Raw genomic sequence first — 24,655 nt, 5'->3', positions numbered from 1 at the left:
CGCTTGAATAGCTCTATTGTGTGAATGGTGCGGGCTGCTAAAAGGCTTGCTAAAAGTCCTACGCGGCTTTCTTTGCGGTGAACACAAAGCTTGTCGCCTGTAACCCATCAAACCGGCCCAATATTACAGGCGAGAATACATATAAGATGAGCAAACTATAACAATATTGAGTAAATAAATTACATTTAATTTCTATGAAAATATAACAGTTATCAGCAAGAATAAACAAGCATCTTCTTACTTAAAATCGACAATTAATTTCTTACAATATTACAATAGTAGGTAAAAGTTCGCGTCACATCTTTCACCTTGTGACGGCACACTAGTGTACCGCGGTACACCGGTTGCGGAACACTGGTCTAGAATGTTCGTTAATATCTTCGCGACCATTGTACCAAATATCATAACAATTATCACATTCATAGAAATGCTTCATGTAAAAGAATCAGACGTTGCAGCGAAAACTCCATTTACTTCCATTATAAGCAGACGAATACCAAGCACCGGGTCCAACACCAGCGCCTCTAGCGGATCATTTTCGAGTGAAACCAGCCAGAGAGCGCAGAACCTTGCCGTTTTCCACACTACGTTATTCAAGGCGCAGTCGTTCTTCGTCTCAACTTACCACCAAATATTTGCCAAGATTCCAGTGCTGCCATCTTTCCTCAGCTTTAACATATATTTTTAGCTTGTAACAAAATTTGGTTTAATGACTAACCTCTATATTCTATGACACGCTGCATATGTTTATTATACTATATTTCGAGATGAGACCGAGAACGAGATCGAAGCTCTGCAAGTCTCGTCTCCTTTCGATAACATTCCTCATATCATCACACATTCCCATCGTCGTGATTAACGTGAAGCGGAAAAAAAGGCGACGTAAAAATGAATTCAATTTGTGTGCATCATCAAGAAATTCTGCACCAATATTCCAGAATTCTTGTAATTTGTAAATAATATTTAGTTAGTTTTAATCAAAGAACTTGCCTGAAGCAGTTCGTGAATTTGAAAGGTCTTTCTTGTTCACATTTATAATATCTAATTAATATGTTTACCTGTATCATCATTCCATTTTTTGCCAGCTATGTTTTATAAGTTGTACAGTGTACAAATCTCATTTTTGATATTGCAGACTGAAAATGTAAAATTTTGTTACAAATACGTATATGTATTATAGTTACGTGTAAAATAAAAATATGCCTTTTGCAATGCCTCAAAGAAAAGTCTTGATTTATCATAAACTTATTGAAAATAAATTTATATACGAATTATACTTAATTCTGTCATGAATAATTCTTTGTGAATGAGTGTGATAATTGTCGTGAAGGGAAGTAATACTGTATATTCTTGAATGTACAGATTAAACTTCTGAATTTTCCACAATTGGTCTCTACGTTTGTTAAACGATAACATATTGGAAATATCCGAATCTAAAGATAATTCTTCAACTACGAGAGTAAGATGATTCACATGCAATGTGAATTGTTCATTTTTGAAAAGTTTAATGGAAACTGTGTTACAATATTAATCATATGAATAATATTTAATAGGTCTTTTAGGGGTGGATTATTGCACATAAAAGCAAGAAAACTTTGGAATCTTGTGCTGTCATCTGTGAAGGAAATGTCCATGAAGAGTTCATTTGTATATGATTGATTGATTGATTTGCTTTATTTTACTTCTCTTTTTGTGCCACTTTAGCTAATTTGCAAAGATGAGGATGAGTGATCATATGATGAAGTTGATGAATGGACACTCATAAAAACATCCATGCCCAGGTCGGGATTCGAACCCGGGACCCCTGGCATCGCAGCGCGATGTGATGTGATAATCACATACGTCACGGTGATGCAAGTTTGTAGCGAGAACGAATGTCTAAGACATTAGAGATATTAACAACTGGGCTGTTCTTATGACGAAGGTGTCGGCGTCCTAACAGAAACAGGGCGCCGCCGGAACAGCCGAGTATCTGGAGCCTAGATTTGAGGGGGGGAGGTGAACATGAAACTATTAACAAAAATATCGTTAATATATAAATTTCAATAAACCTGAAAATTTTGTGGGTTATAGTGGCGCCCTTTCCCCAGTGGCATCGCCAGAGGACTTCTGGTTCATGTGCTGAAGATTGGAATCAATAATTTCAGCTGGGCTCACCTTGGGTATCGCTGCTAAGATTCTCTATCATTGTTTGGTTTGAGTTGGTGTTTTAAGTCCACTTTATGCACAGTAAGGCTAATCGGGACTGGACCTACAGTTTAAAGTGGGATCCGAACCACTTGTGCCTCCACCGGGTATTCTCTATCATTGTCTCTTTCTTCATTGCCTCTGTTTCTCTGTCTACCTTCTCTTCTTTCTCTCTCCTCTTCTTTCTTTTTTCTTCTCTTTTTCTCTCTTCCTTGCTGTATTTCTTTCTGTCTCTTTCATTATTTCTATATCTCTCTATTTCTTTGTCTGTTCCTCTTCGTTTCTTGCTCTACGTTTTCATATCTTTCTTCCTCTGTTTCTTCATCTCTTTTCTCTTTCTACACCCCTCTTTTTCTCTACCTGTTTCTTTATTCTACCTTTCTATGTCCCTTCGTCCTTCTCTCTCTCCTTCTTCCTTTGCCTTCTCTCTTCCTCCTTGTTTTCTCTCTTTTTCAATCTCTCTCTTTCTATCTCTATCCGTCTGCATGTGTATGCTCGTAATTCTAGGTCTGCTATCATATGATTTCACAATATCTCATGTGGGTGGACAGGAGATGATTTTACTGTGGACTAGTACCCACTCCCATTTCAGTTACCATGTTCTTGTTGATTCCCCTTCTTTTATTTTTCAACCCATCCCGTCGTTAGGTGGTAATATACAGGCGGGTTCGTTCACTTGGTCTGACGAGTTGGAAAATTGACGTAATCAGTGATAGGTTATGACTCATTTTAGAATATTACAATTCATGGCTTGACCTGATAATTAACGTTGTCTGTGATGTAATTAATATGATATGAAGTAACAGACGTAATATCAAACTTTAAACACGCAGTTTCGTTATTTCACACGCCACTAGAGTTTAACACAAATGTATGTACATAAAAAAAAACGCATCGAGAAACTTGTTCAACTGAAGTTTAGAAACACTAAACTTTCCCTCGAAACTTTCCCTCAACATTGGAGCAAGTAATCCATCCTTCGTTTAATTCATAATAAATGGCGTAACTATTGTACTAGCTCCAAAATCTTGAGAAATAAGTAGATATCCAGTCTCATTCATAACCACAAGCATATCACTCCAGGAGTTTCATTTCATGGACATTTTTCCCTATTTTTTCAGACTAACCAAACATGCCTGAAACACTAACCGATTCTGAAGTCCGTGCTGCTCACTCCTGGCTGGATAAGGATTTCTTCCAGAGAGGGTTGCGGGATGCGGAAAACGATCCTCTTCTTGAGGTGAAGAAATGCCAAGTGTTTCCTGGGACAGACGCAGGGGACAATTACGCCACCATTGTGTACCGGGCGACAGTGGTTGCCAGGACCAAGAAGGGGGACCAGGAATACAAACTTGTGATCAAGTGTATTCCAGAAAATAAACTCAGGAAATCGTTCGTTAAGGATATGGATATTTTTCTGAAAGAAGTGAAAATGTACGAGATGGTGTTTCCAACGTTTCTGGAGTTCCAGAAGAGCAAAGGTGTTTCCAAGTCTCTCCTCCCATACGTGGCAAGTTGCGCCTTCTCCACAATGGAGGAGGACAAGGAGGCGCTTGTCCTGAGGGATCTGACCCCTCTTGGGTTCAAGATGGGCGAAAGGAAAAAGGGTCTGGATTTCGAGCACTGTAAGTTGGTTTTCAGCGCGCTGGGAAAATTCCACGCATTGTCCTTTGCCATTAAGAAAGATAACTTTGAACACTTCCAAGAAAATTTCAAGCTCTTTAACGAAACCGTGTACACCGAAGAGAATAGGGAAAAGATGGCGCCATTCCTATCGGCGCAGATGGACTCAATCGTGACGACGGTGAAGACTTTTGCTGGCTACGAGAAATACCTTCCAAAGCTTGAGGAGTTGACCACAACGGTTTTTGATAAGTTTATAGAGCATTGTCGTCCTCAGGAACCAACTTCTGTCCTCGTCCATGGAGACTGCTGGGTAAACAACATGTTGTTTTCATACGACTCTCAGGACAATCCCAAGGAACTGAAACTGCTGGACTTCCAAGTGTCTCGGTACACCTCCTTTGCACTTGACCTGGTCTATTTCCTCTTCACGAGCACCACCAAGCAGCTGAGGGACGAACACCAGAAGGATCTCCTCAAGATCTACCATCAGAGTTTCATTGAGTCCGTGAAGGATCTGGGTTTCAGTTGCGAAGAGATCACCCTGGAAGTTGTAGAGAAGGAAGTGGAGTCTAAACTGCTCTTCGGTGTAATCACGGGGTTTTGCGTACTGCCAATCATCCTTGCTGAAGAGAACACCATCCCTGATATCGACTCGATAACCGAGGACAACATGAAAGAAGCATTCAAGATGACGCCGTTGCACGCAAACCCAAAGCTTCATTCAAGACTGAAAGATATATTCGACGAAATTGGAGAGAAAGTTTTGGTGTAGACTGTCTGTAAGGTTCACCAGGGCAATGTTTCTTTACGCATTGTTACGTTATGAAGGTGATTTAGTCACCTAATGTATTTTAACATCGAGGTGTTCTGGGAAGAAGCTTACATTCCATCAACTTGTACTTTTCTCAGACCATTCCAAATTTAATTTAAGAATATATTCAAATCGGAGGCCTAAGTAATATTGCAAGTTCGATCAATGCTACCCATGCATATATATAACTCGCTACCCTCATGCTGTATGATAAGTCCCTCTCTATTTCATAATTATGATTACACTTTTAGAATTGAAGTAAATAATCGAACTGTAATTTACAAGGTTTCTTGTTTTCGAACTTTTATTGTTCGTGATATAATACATCCACAACCTACTCAGATATAGTGCCGAGAGATGTTTTTGTTCTGGGGAGTACGGGATTTCTACTTTACGATTAAGCTCCTCCTAACTTAACACTTAACGTAATAAATTGTTTTCATTAGAAATTCTATGATTCGCAGCTCAGATCTCACACCTTGTTGCATGTAAGAGAAGAGGTTTGTAAAACGAAAGCTCCAGTATCTACATGCCCTTTCAGAACGAAGAAGATCTGTTCTCTTCCCTAGGATACAAGTAGAGTTTGGCGACAGAACGTAATGTATACGAAGCAATGATGAAAATGTGGAAACTGGTCTAGCTGTGGAACCGAAACAGCCTTGCAAAACTAGAGACGAGAATGAGAATAGTATATTTCCTCTACTATAGACCTCTCGAGACTTTTTGAGACGAAGCTGAGAACGAAACTGCCCTCTGTAAAATCGAAGCAACTTGTTATTGGAGATTTGCTCCTTCAGTTTCTTCATCGCCGTAGGGCTAGTCAACAAACATAACTCATTCCAAATAAGGGAGTGTTTCAGGATATAGATATCCATTTTTTATTGCAGGCGATTGTACGTTGATTATGATCCCACTCTAATCTATAGATCCAGTCCGTATTTGAAAAGCTGTGCATAAAAGTGAACTTAGAAGGGACGTCGTGAGTTTTCTGGGGTTAGCTCAAGTGAACCCTACTGGCTGTCAATATTCTATCTGTGGTTGTTTGTTATTTCTTTATATTTGTTTCTCTATGACATTTTTCCTCTCTTCCTTTCATTGTTTCTTTATCTCTCTCTCTCTCTCTCTCTCTCTCTCTCTCTCTCCTTGCATGCGATTCTCGCTATACCATATATGATTCTGAATATTTCTCATGCAGGATGGGGAGGAAGCTGGAATAACACTATATCACGTAGGTTACGCCTCTGTCTGTTGTGTCCGCCGTGCCTTAATTCTGTATTATACGTATTGAACATTTCTTTTATAAGGCTACGTTTGGCCAAAAGCGACTTGAAACTACATGTGTCTGTGCGTTGGGGTTAAACATAAGATAAGTATATTCGGCAATTTGAAATAAACCTTGATTAAGGCAGATGTTGGCTTCATAACTCAGCTATTAGTAAGTTGATACGATTGAATACTTCTTTCCATAAGTGCTCAGTCGGTTTTAATCAAGGCACTTTCCTGGTGCAATTCGCGAATTGTGAAGATTTTTGCTGTTTACATTGATAATATTTATTTAACAAAGGATTCGAAATACAGCATCAGCCGTTTTACATTGAAATATACTAATAAAAATTAACAACAATAACACAAAGAATAACATAACTATTTGGCTTCCTAAATTACCGTATTATATTTTATTAATATAATTACATACCTGCACCATCATTTCATTATTTTTACTAGCTAAGTTTTATGTTGCACAATGTACAATTCCCATTGTTAAAAGTGAAGACAGAAAATGTGAAATTTTGTTACAAATATATGTATTTACATATGCTTTATGTCCTTCTATCACTTAATCTTTCACTCTCCATATCTCTCTCTCTCTCTCTCTCTCGCTCTCTCTCCATGTGATGAATGAGAGTAAATCTCACACTCTACCACAAATGATTCTGATTATATCTCACACAGAATGGAGACACTATTTGACGTTGGGCTTAGTGTGTTCCACCTTGCTTCAATTTTGTAGATTTTGTACAAATAATTCATAAGGTTAGGTTTTTCCAAGAGCAACTTGTGCTACAAATGTGTTTACATTTTGGCTTCTGTATGTAGTTACTGAGGGCATTTTGAACCTCTCATACATTCATGTTATATAGTTTTAGATCGGTGCATAAAATGCTGTTCCACCATAAGATTTCCTCCTTTTGGAAAACAACTATCTCTTATAGGATATCTAGAACATCACGGTTCGAATTCAGAAAAATTTGTGAAATATAGGAAATTCAAATTGTGTCATAATGCAATAATATGAAAATGTATTACTTAAGATCTACGTGCTTATCAAAAGCCGTAGTTAATATTTTATTAAATAAATACAAAATTTCTTCTTTCATGTTCAGAATATATTTTTTTCAACAAATACCTGAAAATATCCCAATTCCATGGCTCTACCCTGTGCTGTCTTCTCTTCTCTGATTACAAAAAGAACGAACCGGCCTCCGTGGCGGAGTGGTTAGCACATCGCGCTACGACGCCACGGGTCCCGGGTTCGAATCTCGGCCTGGGCATGGATGTTTGTGAGTGTCCATTCATCAGTTTCATCATATCATCACTCATCCCCATCTTCGCAAATTAGCCAAAACTGGCACAAAAAGCGAAGTAAAATAAAGCAAATCAATCAAACAAAAAGAACGAAATTAATTAATAAGGAAATTATGTGCTGCTGTATTGCAATTAAAAACAGTTACTATTAAAATATTTACATAAAAAATAATAGTCTACTGGAACTTTCTTTCCTTTTTAAAATTTACACGGACGGGAATAGTGAATGGTAGTCAGCTCAACCAACTGGGGAATTAAAAAAAATGTAGATACATAACCGTAATATGTTTTCTCAATATTACACTTATTTATTTTTTAAAAAAAACAATTTGTACAAGTGAAGGAAATTTCCAAATTGTTATTTCGCGCGTAATCAGAAATTGGATTTATTTTACTGTTTTGAAATTTTGCTGGTGGATTTATCTGGAGTAAGAAGACAGAACAACAGAAAAGCACTGATAAATGGAAATTTAAGAAAAATAGGAATACTGCAGACGATGTGCTGCTTGTATTTCCAGCGCTCTGTACTTGTCCGAAACTTATTAACAAATAAGGTACCTTTGCTTTTTGGCAATGGGGTTTAGAGGGGGCACGAGTGAACGAAGATGACGAATGGGTGATATCCACGAATAAACAAAAACATATCGATTGGCACAACCGCTTGTGGAACTGTACCACAGCAACTTCTGGTTCACTGCAGCTGGGTAATTCATGCACGTACTTGTGGCCATCTTTTCTTTTTGTGATTCAGATAAAATGGATCATACACAAGCACTTAACGACGAGAAGGAGAGAGAGAGAGATCTGGACAAAGTAGATGGTTTTCCATATCCATTGGATGAGCAACTAGGAAGTAATTCGGGATTATTCCAGGATGAGAATTACATTTGGCGATATTTGTATGTACATATTTTACTTCGTTTCTTGTCCCACTTTTGGCTAAGTTCCGAAGATGGGGATGAGTGATGATATGATGAAATTGATGAATGGGCACTCACAAACATCTATGCCCAGGCCGGGATTCGAACCCAGGACCTTTGGCGTCGTAGCGCAAAGTGCTAACCACTCCGCCACGGGGGCCGGCGTATGTACATATTTAATTGAAAGTATTTTTTTCCAATGCAGCGCAAGCGCTTAAAGCGTATAATATTTGGATGCCTACATTATTATTAAATGAAAAATGCGAGATGTACGGACACATAAAAAAGCGGAAAAAAGGTTTTTTTTCTTCTTCTTTCTTCAGTCAGGGCAAGTCAGCGGGATGCGGTAATGCCTACTTGCTACCTTCGTTACCGTTTGAACGCAGAAATACAAAACACTCATTGTCATTTTCAGTCAATTTTCTATTTGTGTTAATCATGACGATGAAAATAAATAATAAACTCGAAAAATGAATGATAGAACAAACACAATGATACACCATTGCCTGACCAGGGTACAAACCAGGACCCTTTCTCTATCAATGTTGCAAAGATTACCATACGCAAAAGGCAAAAATTAATATTAACACCCCGATTTAGTTTTTTGTTACACAAAATAATTTTTTTCTGGTTACACAAAAATTTAGTACAGTTCGTGTGGTCTTCAAGAACATAACGTGTAATCTAACTATGACCTAGTATCTTTTGAAATGAAAAATAATAGTTTTGCTCATTAAAACACAACGAGATTTCCATGATTTCACTTTTACGTTTAATGATGTGATAGGGGGTGTGGGAACCAAAATTTTTGGTCGGGAAAGAATAAGCACGAAATATTTTTAAAATCATGTCTAGACGGGAAAAAATGTTATTTCCCGACTAAATTGGGAGATTCGGGACGGGAAGTGTTCAGAATTACCCGACACTGAAAAATTTTAATCATACATACAATTTCACCCTCAGGTGATGATTAATTTTGCATTTCTGGAATAAAAACTGCTAATTTCTATAAATTTCTGACATTTATAGTACAAAAAAAATATGTAGGAATAAACCAGTTAAACACTATTATTTAGATTTTGCCATAGTTGCGATCGGGAGGGAATTTCTTCCCGGTCGCGACGTTTTCTGCACATCCATTGTGATTACTGCAGAGAGTACTGGTAGTAGCCAGGCACAGGCCAGGGGAGGCTGAGCCCCCCACTACCATTAGCCCCCCTGGTACTGCCTTCAGCCTCCTTGACATTAGGTAAAACTATTTTGTATAATTTTTTTGCAGTGAAGGGTGAAAATGTAGACAGCAGATATTATTTTGCTCACAACTTTGGTGAAGGCTAAATTCACAAAACATGAACAGCAGCTATTACATTATTTATCTGTACCTTTGCTGTCACTGTTGCGACCTCTCTCTTAGACAGAAATCTGTGACTTTGACGTCATCATCCAAGTTCCCTCCGCATCTGCGTCAAAGGTCAACAGATCCCAAGTTTTGGGAACGAAGAGGAGTTTCATTGCTTCGGCCAGGGGTAGAATGTACTGTAAGCAATATGATTTAATATTATACATTTTTGTGTGATTATAAATATCTGTATCATCAAAAGTAGTATGGATTGTGTAGTAAGGGATGATTTCAATGGCAGTCAATTAACACTTCAAGCGAAGCGAAGTTTTTGTATATTTCTAAATTTTATGTAACTTTATGACCCCCCACACGCACATAATTCACCTTCATTTAACACTGTTAAACTTTTGAAAAATGGACTTTGTTTACAAAGCCCCCCTGATAACCTATGACCCCCCCCCCCCCCGGAGATCAATTCTAGCTACAGGTCTGCGCCTGACAGCTTGAATACAATACTTTTGGCACCCTAGATCTCGAGATACCAAAATACCACCCCTCCTTCTCCCAGGAGATTCGGACCTGCGCGTCCCGTATCCCGGGCCCAACCAATATCTATGGTACTGCATATATTCTCAGGGGGTGGAAAAATTTATCAACATGGTTGAGAACGATTGATTAATTGATTGAATTTCTTTTATTTTACTTCTCTTTTCTGCCACTTTTGGCTAATCGCGAAGATGAGGATGAGGGATGAAATTGATGAAAGGACACTCACAAAGAACACCAATGCCCGAGCTGGGATTCGAACATGGGATTGATTGGGAACAAATTTCGAGATATAGTCTCCCTGTGTGTGAGGGGGGGTATTCCCTGACTTCTTTCTCTTCAATTCAAATACTGACTAACAACCAAGGAACCCCGTAGTATTCAACTCATCATTGTACAAACAGTTTGTTTAACGTTGGCAAACGTCTAGAAAATTGCAAAGTTGTTCATTGATTGCATAACTTCCTTCAGCTTTAGTGTACTGGAGACTAATATTGCCTCTGAGCAGCCGTCCAACATGACGGCTTTTCCTGTTAGAATAGTGCCAATGAACATTAATCTCGACAAATTGCAGACGCTCTTGTAACACTTTGGTAACACTCGAGGACATGATAATATCTGATGCCACACAATTGTATTTCTCAAAGCTCAATGAAGTTAGATTTTGCAAAACGTCTTGAAATTGTTTCATTTTTACAGCGTAGCTTGATGTTGAGTACATTTTTTTTGTACTTGACTTTTTACTTTGCATAATTTCGTAATACGCTAAGCACGAAGGTAGTTTAATAACAACGGAGCCTTGTTTCACACACGATTCTGTAAATGCACGAATCTTTTATTCCTCTTTAGTAGTGTAATTGATGCTATAATAAACCCAAGAAAGTATGAACCCCCCTCAAGCAGATTTGTTTACACTTAAAACTAGCTCAACATGAGCATATGAGTTTTTTGCTCAAGTGTGGAACCCTGTCTAATCCAAGATTTTTGTAAAAATGCCCTCAAAATTTTCCTGAGAAAGTATGACCCCCCTCAGATTGATTTGTTTACACTTATAAAAGGCACTTCTGTGAGATTGTTGTCCATAATCCTGTCAAAAATATGCCCCTCTTGATATTTTTTTTTTGGCCACACTTAAAACTAGGCCAAGACACACACACATACACACATATACACCCACCCATACACACACATATTTACTTCTGGTTTAAGTTCAATTGGATACCAGCTTCAATTTGTTTATCTAATATTAAAACAATGTAATATGCAGAGACCCTCTAGAATTGCTCCGTGACTCTCTCATTTTTTACATCATAAACATATGATTTTTCACCTATGAGAATAACACTACATATAGTGTCATCAGGTAATGCCTCATGGAATTCACAGATAATTTTAATGTTTGTCCTGTCATTAACCACAACTTGTTTCCTTTTTGAAGTGTTAATTACAAACATGGGCCTCTGTGCTTTGAATTCATCTGGTGTGTAATACATGTCAGTATTGCCAGTAGTGACCCTTTTGAAGGATGTAAATGCCTCATATAATTTGAGGAAATCATTCTTGGACATGTCTAAATTGTAATTTTCTCTAGGAAATACCTCATTTCTGCCATTTTTAAGATATATGTTCTTGATGTTGCAGTTATCAAATTTGCTTGAATTTTTTTCCTGATTGTTGTGTCTTCCAGTCTGAAACAGTACCACTACAAAATCAGGCATGTCGTATTGAATACTGGAGAATGAATTTGTAGCATCAAACTCATAATATGCACCAGATGCGGGCTTCTGTACACATTGATATGTATAAAATTGCAGAGGAACCTGTGGATTTTTTATTATATCTGCTTTGTATTTAAGAGCATAACTGGCCTCATATTCAACAACAGGGATTCTTAACTCCATAGTCTGAATAATGCATTTGCCTGCATCAGGTAGGGTATTGGGCAGAGCTTCCCCTGTAGAGTTTATTGCACTGTACCTCATCAAAGCATTATTATCATTTGCAGCTCTTCTAAATGTAATTCTTAACCCACCCTTCCACATAATATCTTTGAAATCCGAGAAGAATCCTGGCAATAGGCGCATCGGGAACAGCACTGTATGGTTCTTAGATAATATCTTATCACCAGCCTCAAATCCACCGATTTTGTAGTATGAAGCCTCGGTTTTGGATAATTTTAATGTGGCCAAAGCTGTGGAGGTAATGCCGGGATAATCCACTCTGTTTATAACAACACCATGCTTTCTGATCTCAATTTCAGAGAATAGATGTGGCACAAAATTATCTACCAATCTTATATTTGAATTTGCCGGATAATCTGTTCCATCGAGCTTTACAACATCAAATTTGATGTATAAATCTGCTCTGTGAGGGTGTATAAATCCATCCCCTACATCAGGATCAACCTCAATCTCTGTGTTGGGTTGATTTAAATTTGCAAATGTCCTCCTGTTTGGGGGGAATGATTGTAGCTCATAACTCTCAATATTTTCCATTTTCTTCTTGTATGTATTTTTATTTAAATGTTAATCTCTATGATTGCAGTTGTTGTGGCTCCAGTAAAATCAACTAATTCTTCTTTTTCATTAGTGACCATCAATTCAATATTATCTATTCTATTATGACATACAGGAAAATATAATGTTGGGGATGGATTGTAGATAATAGGCTCCATAAATTCAGAATTAGGCTTGAATGTTGCAATGATGCCTGTTTGTTTGTGAGTTCCTATGCCATTTGATTTGGTGATCATACCCTCAGCCACATTGCAGTGAATATTCAGAGTTTCTATGGCTAAGAATTTGGGTATATTCATAGCAGTGTGTTTGATGCCTGCTTCAAGTTTTGTGTTGTTCTCAAAGCCCAACAGCTCTCCTATAGTACCTAGATCTATTGTTTCTGTAGCAGATACAATTTCTACTCTGTGAGTGACAGAATTTTGACTTAACACTACACCTCTGGGTAATTGAGCATTTAGAGTGGATAGATTATATTGCCCTGGAGTGATGACAATTTTTTCATCCCCAACTGCAATTTTGTTGTTGTGGTGTGTAATATTGGGGATTAGGTACATGCCATAAAATGCTCTGAGAGCTATTGTTTTGGGATACACTATGTCATCATGCAATTTGAGTTTCAATATTGAATTTTGGCTGGTGAGATGAAATACCCCCATGATGTTTCAGATACCACAAGGCTTTTTGAAAATCTTCAATTGATGGTTTATTTATTTGAGACATGTATCTAAGAACAGATAAACACAAATGTCCGCAATTAACATCTTTGAAGTTTTGAACACGGGCATTATTGTAATAAAGATTAGGTGATTTTAGATATTTTATTAAATTTTCAGGAGGAACACCTCCAAATGAATCAAACACAAATGCCTTATTTTTTAAATATTTAAGATAACAAATCCAGTGAGTGCCCAGATTTTTGTACTCATCCAAATTAACAATGCCACACTCTTTGTTGAGTGGTTGTTCTGGTAAAGAATCAGACATGTACACACCTCTAAAATGTTTGATGCCCAGTGGCTTGATTAAAGCTTCAATATCTTGGTTTGTAAGCGGCTCTTGTTTTTTTTAAACTTATTCATGGCTCTCTTAACACCTTTGCCCTGTTTCTCCATTGCCAGGTTATGGCGCTTCTGCTCATCTAATTCTGCCCTATTTTTCTTGGCATCTATTACTGTTTTTGCTATGGCAGCTGATCCCCCCGCCAAGCTCCCAACAGCCCCGAGAGCAGCTAAGATGGCAGGGATAGTAAATATGAATCCCCCCACATGTGATTTTTTTCTTGATTGCTGTCATTTTTTTAATTGGGGGGTACTAAGTAATAATTTCATCCCATGCCCCTTTGCAATACAAGAATTTTTTTTCTTGCGCTGCTTCTTGGTCAAAAGACTGTCAATAGTTTTAAGAGATTTGAGACCTGCATAAGGTATTTGATACATAACACCCTTGGCCTTTATTGTAGGTTTATTATATACATATTCACAGCCCCCACCCCAGTTTTTGTTTGGTGCTCATAGCTATGGTGGTTCCCAATGCTGCTATTTTTTCACTCAAAGATGCATCTTTGCTTACAAATCTACCAAATGCAGCCTCTTCTAATTTCTTGTCTGCAACATGTCTCTTGTCAAGATCAGAATGTGTGTTGTATGCAATATCATGGTCTCTACAAGCAGCATCTAAGGGATTAACACCAGGATCACCTCTGTTTAATCTATGATCCAGTTTTGTGCCTGGACCACAATACTGATAGCCTGGAATATGTAGTTCAAATGGCAGCTTGTTTATAATGTCATTAACAAGGCCCCGACCCTCAGAAATATTCCAAAATTTAGGTGGTAGAGTATTAATAATTTTTATGAGATATCCAATCCCCTTAGTGTCATTCACTATAAAATTAGACAATTTGGTGCTTATCATGTCCATAATTCCAACCTTTTCATTGTAAAAATTGTGGTTCCCAGCATTTTCCTCCCCAGCTATCACCAATAACCTATCTACAAGTTTCCTGACATCATCAACCCAGACAAATTCTTTAGGCAGGGTGTTGTATTGTTTGATTCCACTGCCAGTCTTGATCTGTGACCATATGGGCTTGATAAAATTGTTGTATTTTGCCCCACTGCTCGACTTGACTCTTTTTTGTGTGGGATCATTGTTCTGGTATAGAGCATCTGATTTTATTAATATTTCTTTGTAATCCTCATAATCTTGATCTGTATAGCTGCCAGGCCTTTTCCTAGTCATCAATTCCCACAATCCAGGTGTTCCGAGATACTTAACAAAAGCACCTTTTTCTCCAAGTCGAGATTCTGAATATACAATTATATCATCTCCCATAAATGTTACTCTGAAATTGCCAATTCTATGTATGATGCTGCCATCAAGCTCTGTGTCGGCATATAAGCCAAACACCTCATCTTTATTGTCTTTAGGTGTGGTTAAATATTTTTGAGCAAGAAGACCCAATTGAATAGGATCCTGACTAGCCTCAATTCTTCTAGGAGCAATAGGACTAGGTGTATGAATACTGGAAAGTGGGGTGAATGGATAATCTAATATGTTCCTAGCAGCTACAGGTACAAGCTCTGTGAGCAAATTTTGATTTTGCTCTGTAACAGTTTTGATATTCTTACCTAAATTATTAATAGCATCAATTACAGGCTGTTCTGTTTGTTTGTGTTTTTCATAAATTCCACGGTTCTCTGATTTCCATCCCTTAAATCTTTTTACAAGATAATCTCTTAACTTAAGATCATCAATGATTGGCCTTTTCATGGTTATTTATTTATGTTTCAATGTCTAGAAAATTGTTGATTTTATTTCTGTATTTGCCACTATTGGGTGTTCTTGTCATATCAATTGTGACAAACCCATAACTGTCCTGGCTCCAGCACTTGCTGCAAAACTTGGAAAAATAATTGTAGCTCAGGTCCCCACCTACATATTCATCATGTATGTGTTTGAGGTTGGTATGGTCTTGATGAAATACACATATAAAATTGCTGTTGTCCCGGATCAGTTGCTTGGGTATTTTTGAAAAAGTCTGTGCCAGGTAGAAGCAATCAATGTTTTTGTGCCGGCCCTGTGTAAAGAAATTTCTAACTTTGTTTTGATTATCCAATATAATGTCATCAAACACAACAACAGAATTATCGAGACATTCATGAAGTGGCTTAACATCTGGTTCAAAAGTGGCAATATCCAATCCATCATATAGCTTCATCAGCTGCTGATATTTTAATTGTTCCAAGCTCTTAGAGAAGATATACAAGTGCCTGTTTTTTCAGTCTAACCAGTTGGGTGCCAATAAAAAATTATCAACCATTAGTGTAGTTTTACCACAAGCAGATGGCCCAACAATAAGACACCTAATATTATCAGGCAGCAAGTTGCCATTTCTCTTATTCTGTTGTTCAGGTTCTGGCAGCCTCTTTATAACATCCCAGGTGCTCATATTATTATTTTGTTTGCATCGATCCAGCTGTGTTCTGGAAGTCCTAGCCATTTGACAAGTAACTTGTTGCCTTTTCTGCGGATGATTTTTTCTATGAGATATGTGTCAGGCTGTTTAGTTTTGCTGAGCTCTTGTTCATAGAACCTGCCTTTGAGAATTTCTCCTCGGTGATCCTTTATTATATATGTGTTAAGGGTCCCGGGTTTAACCTGAACCACTGTAAATAATTCAGTGCTCCAGTTTCTTGTAAAGCCTCTCTTGAATAAGTGCTTATATTTGCTGATTCTTACTTGATCACCCACCTTGTATTTGGCCTTTCTTGTTGTTGGCTGGTATCTAGGATAATAAACAGTGCTGATCAATTTTTGCTCATCAGATGAAGTTACTTCAGAGGGTTTCATGTTGATTGTGGAATGGACAGAATTGTTATATTTATGTAGAAGTTCTGGAAGAATATTAATCCATTTATAATTACCCTGCAGTGTAAATTGTTTATACATAAGATCTTTTAAGGTTCTGTTGAATCTCTCTACAATTGAGGCTTTGAGGTCAATGTAACTCGAATAATGTTTTATTGCCTGGCTTTTAATAAATTGTTGAAACACTGAATTATAAAATTCTTTGCCATTATCTGTTTGCAAATAGCGCGGGGATCTTCCACTCTGATTGATGATTGTCCTGAGGGCTTCTGTAACACATTTTCCAGTCTTGGATTTGAGTGGCACAGCCCAGGCAAATTTTGAAAATGTGTCTATTACAGTGAGTAGATACTTGTAGCCCTTGTTGATTTTGTCTAAATTTTTCAACTGCCCACTTGCCATTTCAATCAAGTCGCTTTGCCATAAATCATCTATGCCCTTTGTGACTACTGGGAGTCTCTTAAATTTATGTCGGGCTTGTCTGTGTAATTCATCAACAATAATTTTTCTAGACATAATATGTAAACAAGAATATTGCAACTATGGGGTGTTCAGCAGCTGATACTGCGGGATTTTCTAAATATAATTTGTCCCCTATTTGTATTTTAAATTCCAAAGAGCCATCATCTTCAACATATGCTGTTTCTAATGTATTGGGGTCTGTAAAATCCTCTAATTCTACACGGGTGATTTTCACTTTGTTATCATCATTTGTTATTGATAAGGTGGGGAAGTGGTGTGCCTGTGGCTGTAGCCAATATTTGATCTTGATTGGTCTCAATGTACCCCCAACAAAAAATTGGTAATAAAATTGTGCAGGGGACAGCATATATATTTTGCCACCTGGTGTAAATGGAGAATCATATTCTTTGTTGGGGATGCTGTACAATTCAAGAATTACTGTATGTTTAGGATTTTCAATTATGCCTGTTATTTCTTTTTCTGCTGTGAGCAATCTCCTTGTTACAGATTCAAGGTGCTCATTGATGGTCCTAACAACATCATCATGGCCTGGCTTGATTTTTATGTCCACAACAAGTTTTTTGTATTGCTGCACAATTTCTTGGAGCTGGGTGGCAAAAACAGACAGAGCATTTGCTTGATTGGATTCCATGGTCCCTAGCTGTTGCTTGATATTAGCTACAATTTGTTGCAAATTTTCAACAACTGCCAATTTTGAATTTTGAGCTGTAAGATCATGGACCTGTCTTCTGATATCCTCAAACAGGGCATGCAGTTCATTAATATGTTGATTTGTTGGAAGAGTGGCCACTGTCTGAGTGAGATGTTTGATCTCTGCCTGGATATTCTTGATATCTTCTGATTTCAATATCCTATTCACTGCTCTCTTAATATTTTTAAGTTCCTGTGATGTAGGCAAATTTGATACTGTATTTTGCAAAAATTCAAGTGCCAATTTCACATTGTTTAATTCAGAAGCATCAGCCACATTTTGCATAGCATTTTGGAGCAAAGCTATATCTGCCTGAGAGGGTGTGGATTGTTGTAAAATTTCAAGTTTTGTTTGGATATCATCTATCAAGTGATGAAAATGAGATAGTTCAGATTCAGTGTTGAGGTTTTCAAGCTTTGTGATTTGGTGCTGGACACTAACAAGGGTATCTACAATCCCAGGCAATCGGGATTCTAGTACATTTGCCAAATCACTTTGCACTGCTGCTATTGTACCTTCAAGATGGGTTATGGAACTTTGAATTTTTCCAAAATCTTCATATGTTTCAAGTTGCAGCTTAATATTTGCAACACTCCGAGTTATTGCATTCAAAGCATCAGAAGATGGCAAATTGTTCATAAAATTTTCAAGTGTCTCAATTTCTTCTTTAACCTCGGCTATGGCATTGTTCAGGGGGTCCAGATTAGGTATTTGGAGTGACTGAATCTGTTCTTTTAGAGTGGAAATCACTAGATCAAAATCTTCTTGTGATTTTATGCTTTTGACAATTGTTTGGAGCTGTGCCTGGACATTATTTATTTGCTCTTCCAATTGTTGTTTCAATTGCTCAGAGTTGTTAGCCTCGGTCTTAAATTTGGCTTGAAGAGCTGCTACAGCTTCTTCCAAACTTTGAAAATTATCTAATGTGGCCAAATCAGTATATTTCTGAAGCAACAATTTGAGTTCAGAATCAATTTTAAGAAGAGGGTCCATGCATTGTGATTGCAAATTTGTAATTTCTAATTGAAGACTGGCATTGAGTGTAGTTTGTAAAGCTTGTAAATCACTTCTTAATTTCTTGACTCTGACATCAAGCATCAAAATCTCATCACTGTGATCTTCATGTCTTGTATGGCCAAAAATATCATTAGGCATTTTGTTTAGTGGTTATTTATTATTGAATATCTGATTCTTAATTCTATAAAAAAGGGTATAAGCTTGTCATAAAATCCAGGGACCTCAATATATAAGCAGTCACCAGCAGAAACAGTATAAACAGTGCCAGAAATCATGTTTGAGTGCTTAATTCTGTAAATATTTCTCCCTACTGAAATTTTGACATCACCCTCAGGAGTTGTAATAAATTGCAATTGCCCACCTACAGGTAATTGGTAATGATTTAAATTATTGTTAAATATGTACAATATTTTGCCTGTTTTATCATCAACATCTGTAAGTATGCTGTTCAGATGAATAATTAACAAGCCACTCAGTTTAGACAGCATAGACTGTATATCAGGAGAGGCTTGTGGTGTTGGCAGATCCATAATATCTTGTTTTTTGAACCCAAATAAGTTCATAGGCATGTTTATTTATTTCAAATCATGCTCTGTGTTTGGGCATTGTTTCCCACTTTTCAAATCACAATGACCCCATGGTAAAGTATGTATGCCACATGATAAAATACATCTCTTATCATCATGTGGGTCCAGAGCCACTTTTCTTACAATATTGCTAGTCAATAAGTGATCCACACTCTGGATTCTGGATTCTGATGTTTTGATTAAACTCTGGGATTTGAGACAATTTTTATAATCTTCAAATTGGAGCTCTTTTTCAACAGTTACTCTGCCAATGCCCTTGGCTTTTTTGACAACAGCACTACATGTTTTAAAACTGTACATCTTGGCACTTAACCCAGCAAATGCCACAATAACATCACCATGTGTCTCATCTTTTAACTTGCCAGGCACCTTTTTGTTGTGGGGTTGAATATTCAAATAGCCTGGCAATTCACTGGTATCAAAATATTTAAACAATTCAGGCTGGGACATATCTTGATAAACATCTTCTGTTTGAATATCAAGAACAAAACTATCCGTATCCATGTACATCAATTTTATATTATCACCATAAAAAGGTTTCAACACATCATAATACAATATTAACATATGTAATTTGGCCAATTCCAATATTGCAGCCCCTACATAAATAGGTTTATCAAACTTAATTTTTGTTTTTTTCATGTTGAAAAGTGCCATATTTTCATCATAAATTCTTCTATAATTGAAATTAGGCTTTGCAACCAATTTTTTGCTCAGGCTGGGGTCAGTAATTATTTTAACATCGGTATGTTTTCTGACATTTTCAATTGTTTTGCCATACACAGAATTGACCATCAATTTAAACAAGGCCTTATCAAATTGGCTCTTTGCAGATGTTCGAAGCTCTGTATTTGTATTAATGTATGGTTTCAACCATTCTGAGTGCCTGAACCTCAAAACTTTGCCAATTTTGGTCACTTGAACACCATGTTTCATCAGGAACTGGAGGTTTTTGTAATATATGACATAGCCTTGTTTTGGCTCCAGTGTCATCATGAGCTTCTTCTGTTTAGAGCCAGGTGAGCACTGAACCTCAGGAATTGGGGGCAGATCAGAAAATTTATTGTGCAAATCATCAGGAATTGTCAGATCAACCTCTAAGAAGAGGCCATAATTACTGTCATCAAAGTCCTGAAGATCTTCAATATTGAAATCTTCAACCCATTCAAGCCCTGCATATGGCAGTTTTTGCATCATGGCATAACCATAGAGGCTGTTTGCATCTACATACAGTATATAATTTGATGGCAATTCTGGATTATAATCAGGCATATATTTGTTATTTGCTCTGGCATATCTCTGAGAACATTGCACCATGCCTCCTCTTATATCTTGCTCCATAAACAGATACATATTTTGATCTTGGATCAGATCCAATGGCATTTTAGTGTTTAAAAACATTGCAGCCCATGCTAGGCCCGGGGCACTGTAAAAATACACTGGGTCCAGCCTATAATTTTGCATAGAAGATTTTCTGAATGCCTGCAATATATCAGCTAAGAGGGTCACATCAAGTTTCAAATAAGCCATGTGATAATCACCAAATGTCTGGCATTTTAAATTGTTCCACATCAATTGGGCATGGTGATAATCTTCATCAGTGATTCCAGATCCTCTGATTTTGCTGTAAAACTCATGTTGTGGAGGCAAAGAACATTCATCAAATTTAGAAAAATCTGTAACATAATCATATGGATATACACCCTTCCGCCTAATTAATTTCAGGTCCTGATTTGGAAACAATGCACATGTGATTTTGAATTGATCATCAGATAATTGAGTGGCCAGTGTAGCCAGGCTAGCAGATAAAATTCTGTAAGAATCAAGAAATCTTATGTGAATAGGAACACCATTAACTTTAATTATTTTGCTAATAGATATATATTTCTCATCATTTTCAGCTAAAATATTGAAATTCTGCTTGTCAAACCCCTCATATCTGATCAGATGATGGAAATCATAATTGGATGCTCCATGGCAAAATATGGGGACAAATTTTGGTCTCTTGATCTTAATATTACAGCTATTACACAGGGCCATTTTGAATTTACCATCTGTATGAGAATGGTGTTTCACCTTGATATTTGTATCTGAAAATTCAGAATCACATACCGGGCATTTTTCTGCATTGTTGAAATCTTCAATCTGTTTCTCTGTTAAAGGCAACATAGGCTTTGATTTTAATAAGATGTTAGATGCTATGTCATGGCACTCACTTTCTATTTTATGTGCAAATTTTTTGATGGCATCTGGTCCCATGTATGAATATTCTTTACTAACAACACCATCCTGTACAACAACATAATAAAAACTAGAAGGTTCATGTAGCTGGTATGATGTACTTGAAGATTCTTCAGGATCTGGATTGCAGAATTCAAAAGGTTTGAGGATTGATTCAAAATCACAGACAATATATGCTGGGTGTTCCAACAAGGCTTCAAACTTTTTGAATTTGCAATTTTCACTTGGCATTGGCATCACCATATGAACAGGTTTATGATTTTTACAGTATTTCAGATGCTCAATTAACTTGTTTTTAGCAATTTCTGCATTTTTTTCCCGAACCCATTCACCATTTTTTGACCATCAAGTACAGTTAAACATCTTCTGCACAACTTAAATATTCTATTAGATTTGTCTAGTTGTGTTCTGACTAAAGCTTCAAGATTATGTATCAGAGTGTAATGATATGTGCCATCCCCTTCAATTAAGAGCAAATCAATCGGAACAGCAGAATCATCATCAAATATACTGATTCTGAGAGGTTCTATCAAGCAATTGCCACGGCCAGTGGAACAAATAAATACATTAATAGATAATTGTTTGCCATTAATATCCATGGGCCTTTTTTTCAAATTTATCAATATTCTGAACAGACATTGGATATTATAAACCCTTCATTGCATCGTCAAAAAAGTGTTCATGTTGTTTATAACAACTTATTCTCTCAGGATACCTTGAAACTAGAAACAAAGCAGCTAAAATACACCACAAAAAGCATTTCTCATCATTATTTTCAATATTAACCACAGCTCTTTTGTTTTTAATATTGGCAGGTAATGGCAAATATGTAGATCCTTGTAATGGGCTGAATTCAGAAATATTAACATATAACTTGTGTGGAGATCCGCATAGGCTCCATCCAGACTCTTTTGCTGCAAATTCAGAGTGTTTAATATTCAATTGATCTATCAACCTGCTTATTATTGTATCTGAATTTGCATTTGAATATACAGGTACAGTTTCTGTTATGTGGGGCTGTGTAAATTTTGTGCCATTTGGTTTCTTATATTGTGTAAACAATTTGAGGGACAGCTTATAAGGGCTATTTTGTGCATTTAGAATTGCCTGCACATCAGGATTTACACTGTTCAAAAAATTGTTAATACCGCATCTTGGCTCTGATACAAGCCGATAATCCCTAAGTTGGGCATTAAAACTGCTATGGATGGGTTCATAGCGTGGCTGTTTTGCCGGTCCAGCATTAACAGGTGCTTCATGCTTCCTTTTCAGACCAGATGTAGATGCTTGTGGGGGCAATGTTGATGACTGTACAGAACAAGTATTTTTATGTGTATATGTGAAGTATTGCATGTTATATTTTCTATTGCATTTCGGGCATATTTTTGTGGGAGTTCTGCATTTGTCTGGGTTACAAATCTTTTGGTGCTTAGCCCAATTGGGGCTAGATATATTCTTATTGCTTGATTGATTGATTGATTTAGTTTATTTTACTTCGCGTTTTGTGCCTCTTGGCTAATTTGCGAAGATGGGGATGAGTGATGAAATGATGAAATGGATGAAAATGGACATTCACAAACAACCATACCCGACCGGGATTCGAACCCGGGACCCTTGGCGTCGCAGCGCGATGTGCTAACCACTCGGCCACAGGGACGGGCGCGTATTCTTATTGCATTGATTACAATATTTTTGACTTGGCATTTTTGTTGTTGTTTATTATATACAATTTCTTGGGATTCAAATCAAAATTCTATGCTTAATCAGTTGGGTTCAGCACTGTGCTGTGTGTGTATATGTGTGTGTGTGTATGTGTGTATGTGTGTATGTGTGTTAATATTTTTGGCTTTGGTATTTATATACAATTTCTTGGGGTTCAAATCAAAACTCTATACTTAATAAAAAATATCAGTTGGGTTCAGTGCAGACAAAAAAACTGCATAGCTCTATGTCAATTAGTTCTTGAGATTTTGTATTTAGGAACCACTTTGACCCCCTGCCAAAAATTGGCTTTTATTGTATCAGTGTATATTGTTTCTATGACCTTACTTGGGTTATTCCGCCAAATTATATGCTTCAAATCTCCTATACTTTGGTGGAGCCTGTTCAGGTTCTGCCCCCCACTTGTGGGTTCCACTGCCGATCCAGCAATGGTGAAGAATCTGCACTGTGCCCTGGCTTATATAGATTTACAGAGCCAATAGAAACACTGCTTATTTAAACCAATCAGAATATAACACATAATCACATTATGTCATAAGCAACCAATCAGAAAACAACACGTATCTAATAATTTATTGGATAATAATTTGTTGCACAGCATGATGCAATATAAATAAACCAGAAATAGGCCACAACTTGGCCACAAGTGGACCGGAAGTGGGCAGAAATAGGTAGAAATGGCCAAAAATAGACCGGAAGTGGACCGGAAGTGGGCAGAAATGGTAGAAATGGCCAAAAATAGACCGGAAATGGGCAGAAATGGGTAGAAATGGCCCAAAATAGACCGGAAGTAAATATGGGTGTGTGTGGGTGTGGGTGGGTGTGGCTTTTTGGCCTAGTTTTAAGTGTGGCCAAAAAAAATATCAAGAGGGGCATATTTTTGACAGGATTATGGACAACAATCTCACAGAAGTGCCTTTTATAAGTGTAAACAAATCAATCTGAGGGGGGTCATACTTTCTCAGGAAATTTTTGAGGGCATTTTTACAAAAATCTTGGATTAGACAGGGTTCCACACTTGAGCAAAAAGCTCATATGGGCATGTTGAGCTTGTTTTAAGTGTAGCCAAATCTGCTTGAGGGGGGTTCATACTTTCTTGGGTTTATTATAGCATCAATTACACTACTCTCTTTATTTCTTTGTTGATTTTCTGGAATTTATGGTGATGTGCGTTTTCTGAAATTAATCATCCAAATAGTAATAAACAGTTACTGTACAAAGGAAATATTTCTCCCATCACTAAGTAGATACACGAACGTCAACTTGAAATATAATTTCCTTCCGTTCATTGCGAAAATTCCTCTAATGTCTGATATGAATCCTCTGCTCTGCAAATAACTCAACGCCCTATTCTGTGTGAAATTACGTAATGCAATAAATGAGTAAGAACGGAAGTTTGATTTAAAGTACTTCATCGAAAAAGTATTATTTATTCTAAGAACCCAAAACCTTACATGCCTAACCTAACAACTACAGTATTTATTCTGACGTCAGACAGACGAAGGTC

General features: G+C 37.1%; 2 protein-coding genes across 2 annotated transcripts in view; both read left to right on the top strand.

The window, feature by feature from the left end:
• LOC145988667 (uncharacterized) overlaps positions 1–6,953 on the top strand; it is a 31,798-nt gene extending 24,845 nt beyond the window's left edge. The window contains exon 2 of the mRNA XM_083123731.1: positions 3,309–6,953. Within this exon, the coding sequence (XP_082979857.1) occupies positions 3,320–4,585 (1,266 nt within the window). The 5' untranslated portion in view covers positions 3,309–3,319 and the 3' untranslated portion in view covers positions 4,586–6,953. The remainder of the gene's footprint in view (positions 1–3,308) is intronic.
• LOC145988940 (uncharacterized) overlaps positions 1–24,655 on the top strand; it is a 135,299-nt gene that overhangs the window by 34,490 nt on the left and 76,154 nt on the right. The window lies entirely within an intron of this gene.

Source organism: Lepisma saccharinum, chromosome 6, assembly GCF_977018435.1.
Source record: "Lepisma saccharinum chromosome 6, izLepSacc3.1, whole genome shotgun sequence".
Taxonomy (NCBI): Eukaryota; Metazoa; Arthropoda; class Insecta; order Zygentoma; family Lepismatidae; genus Lepisma; species Lepisma saccharinum.
This window is presented reverse-complemented; position numbering and strand designations above follow the sequence as displayed.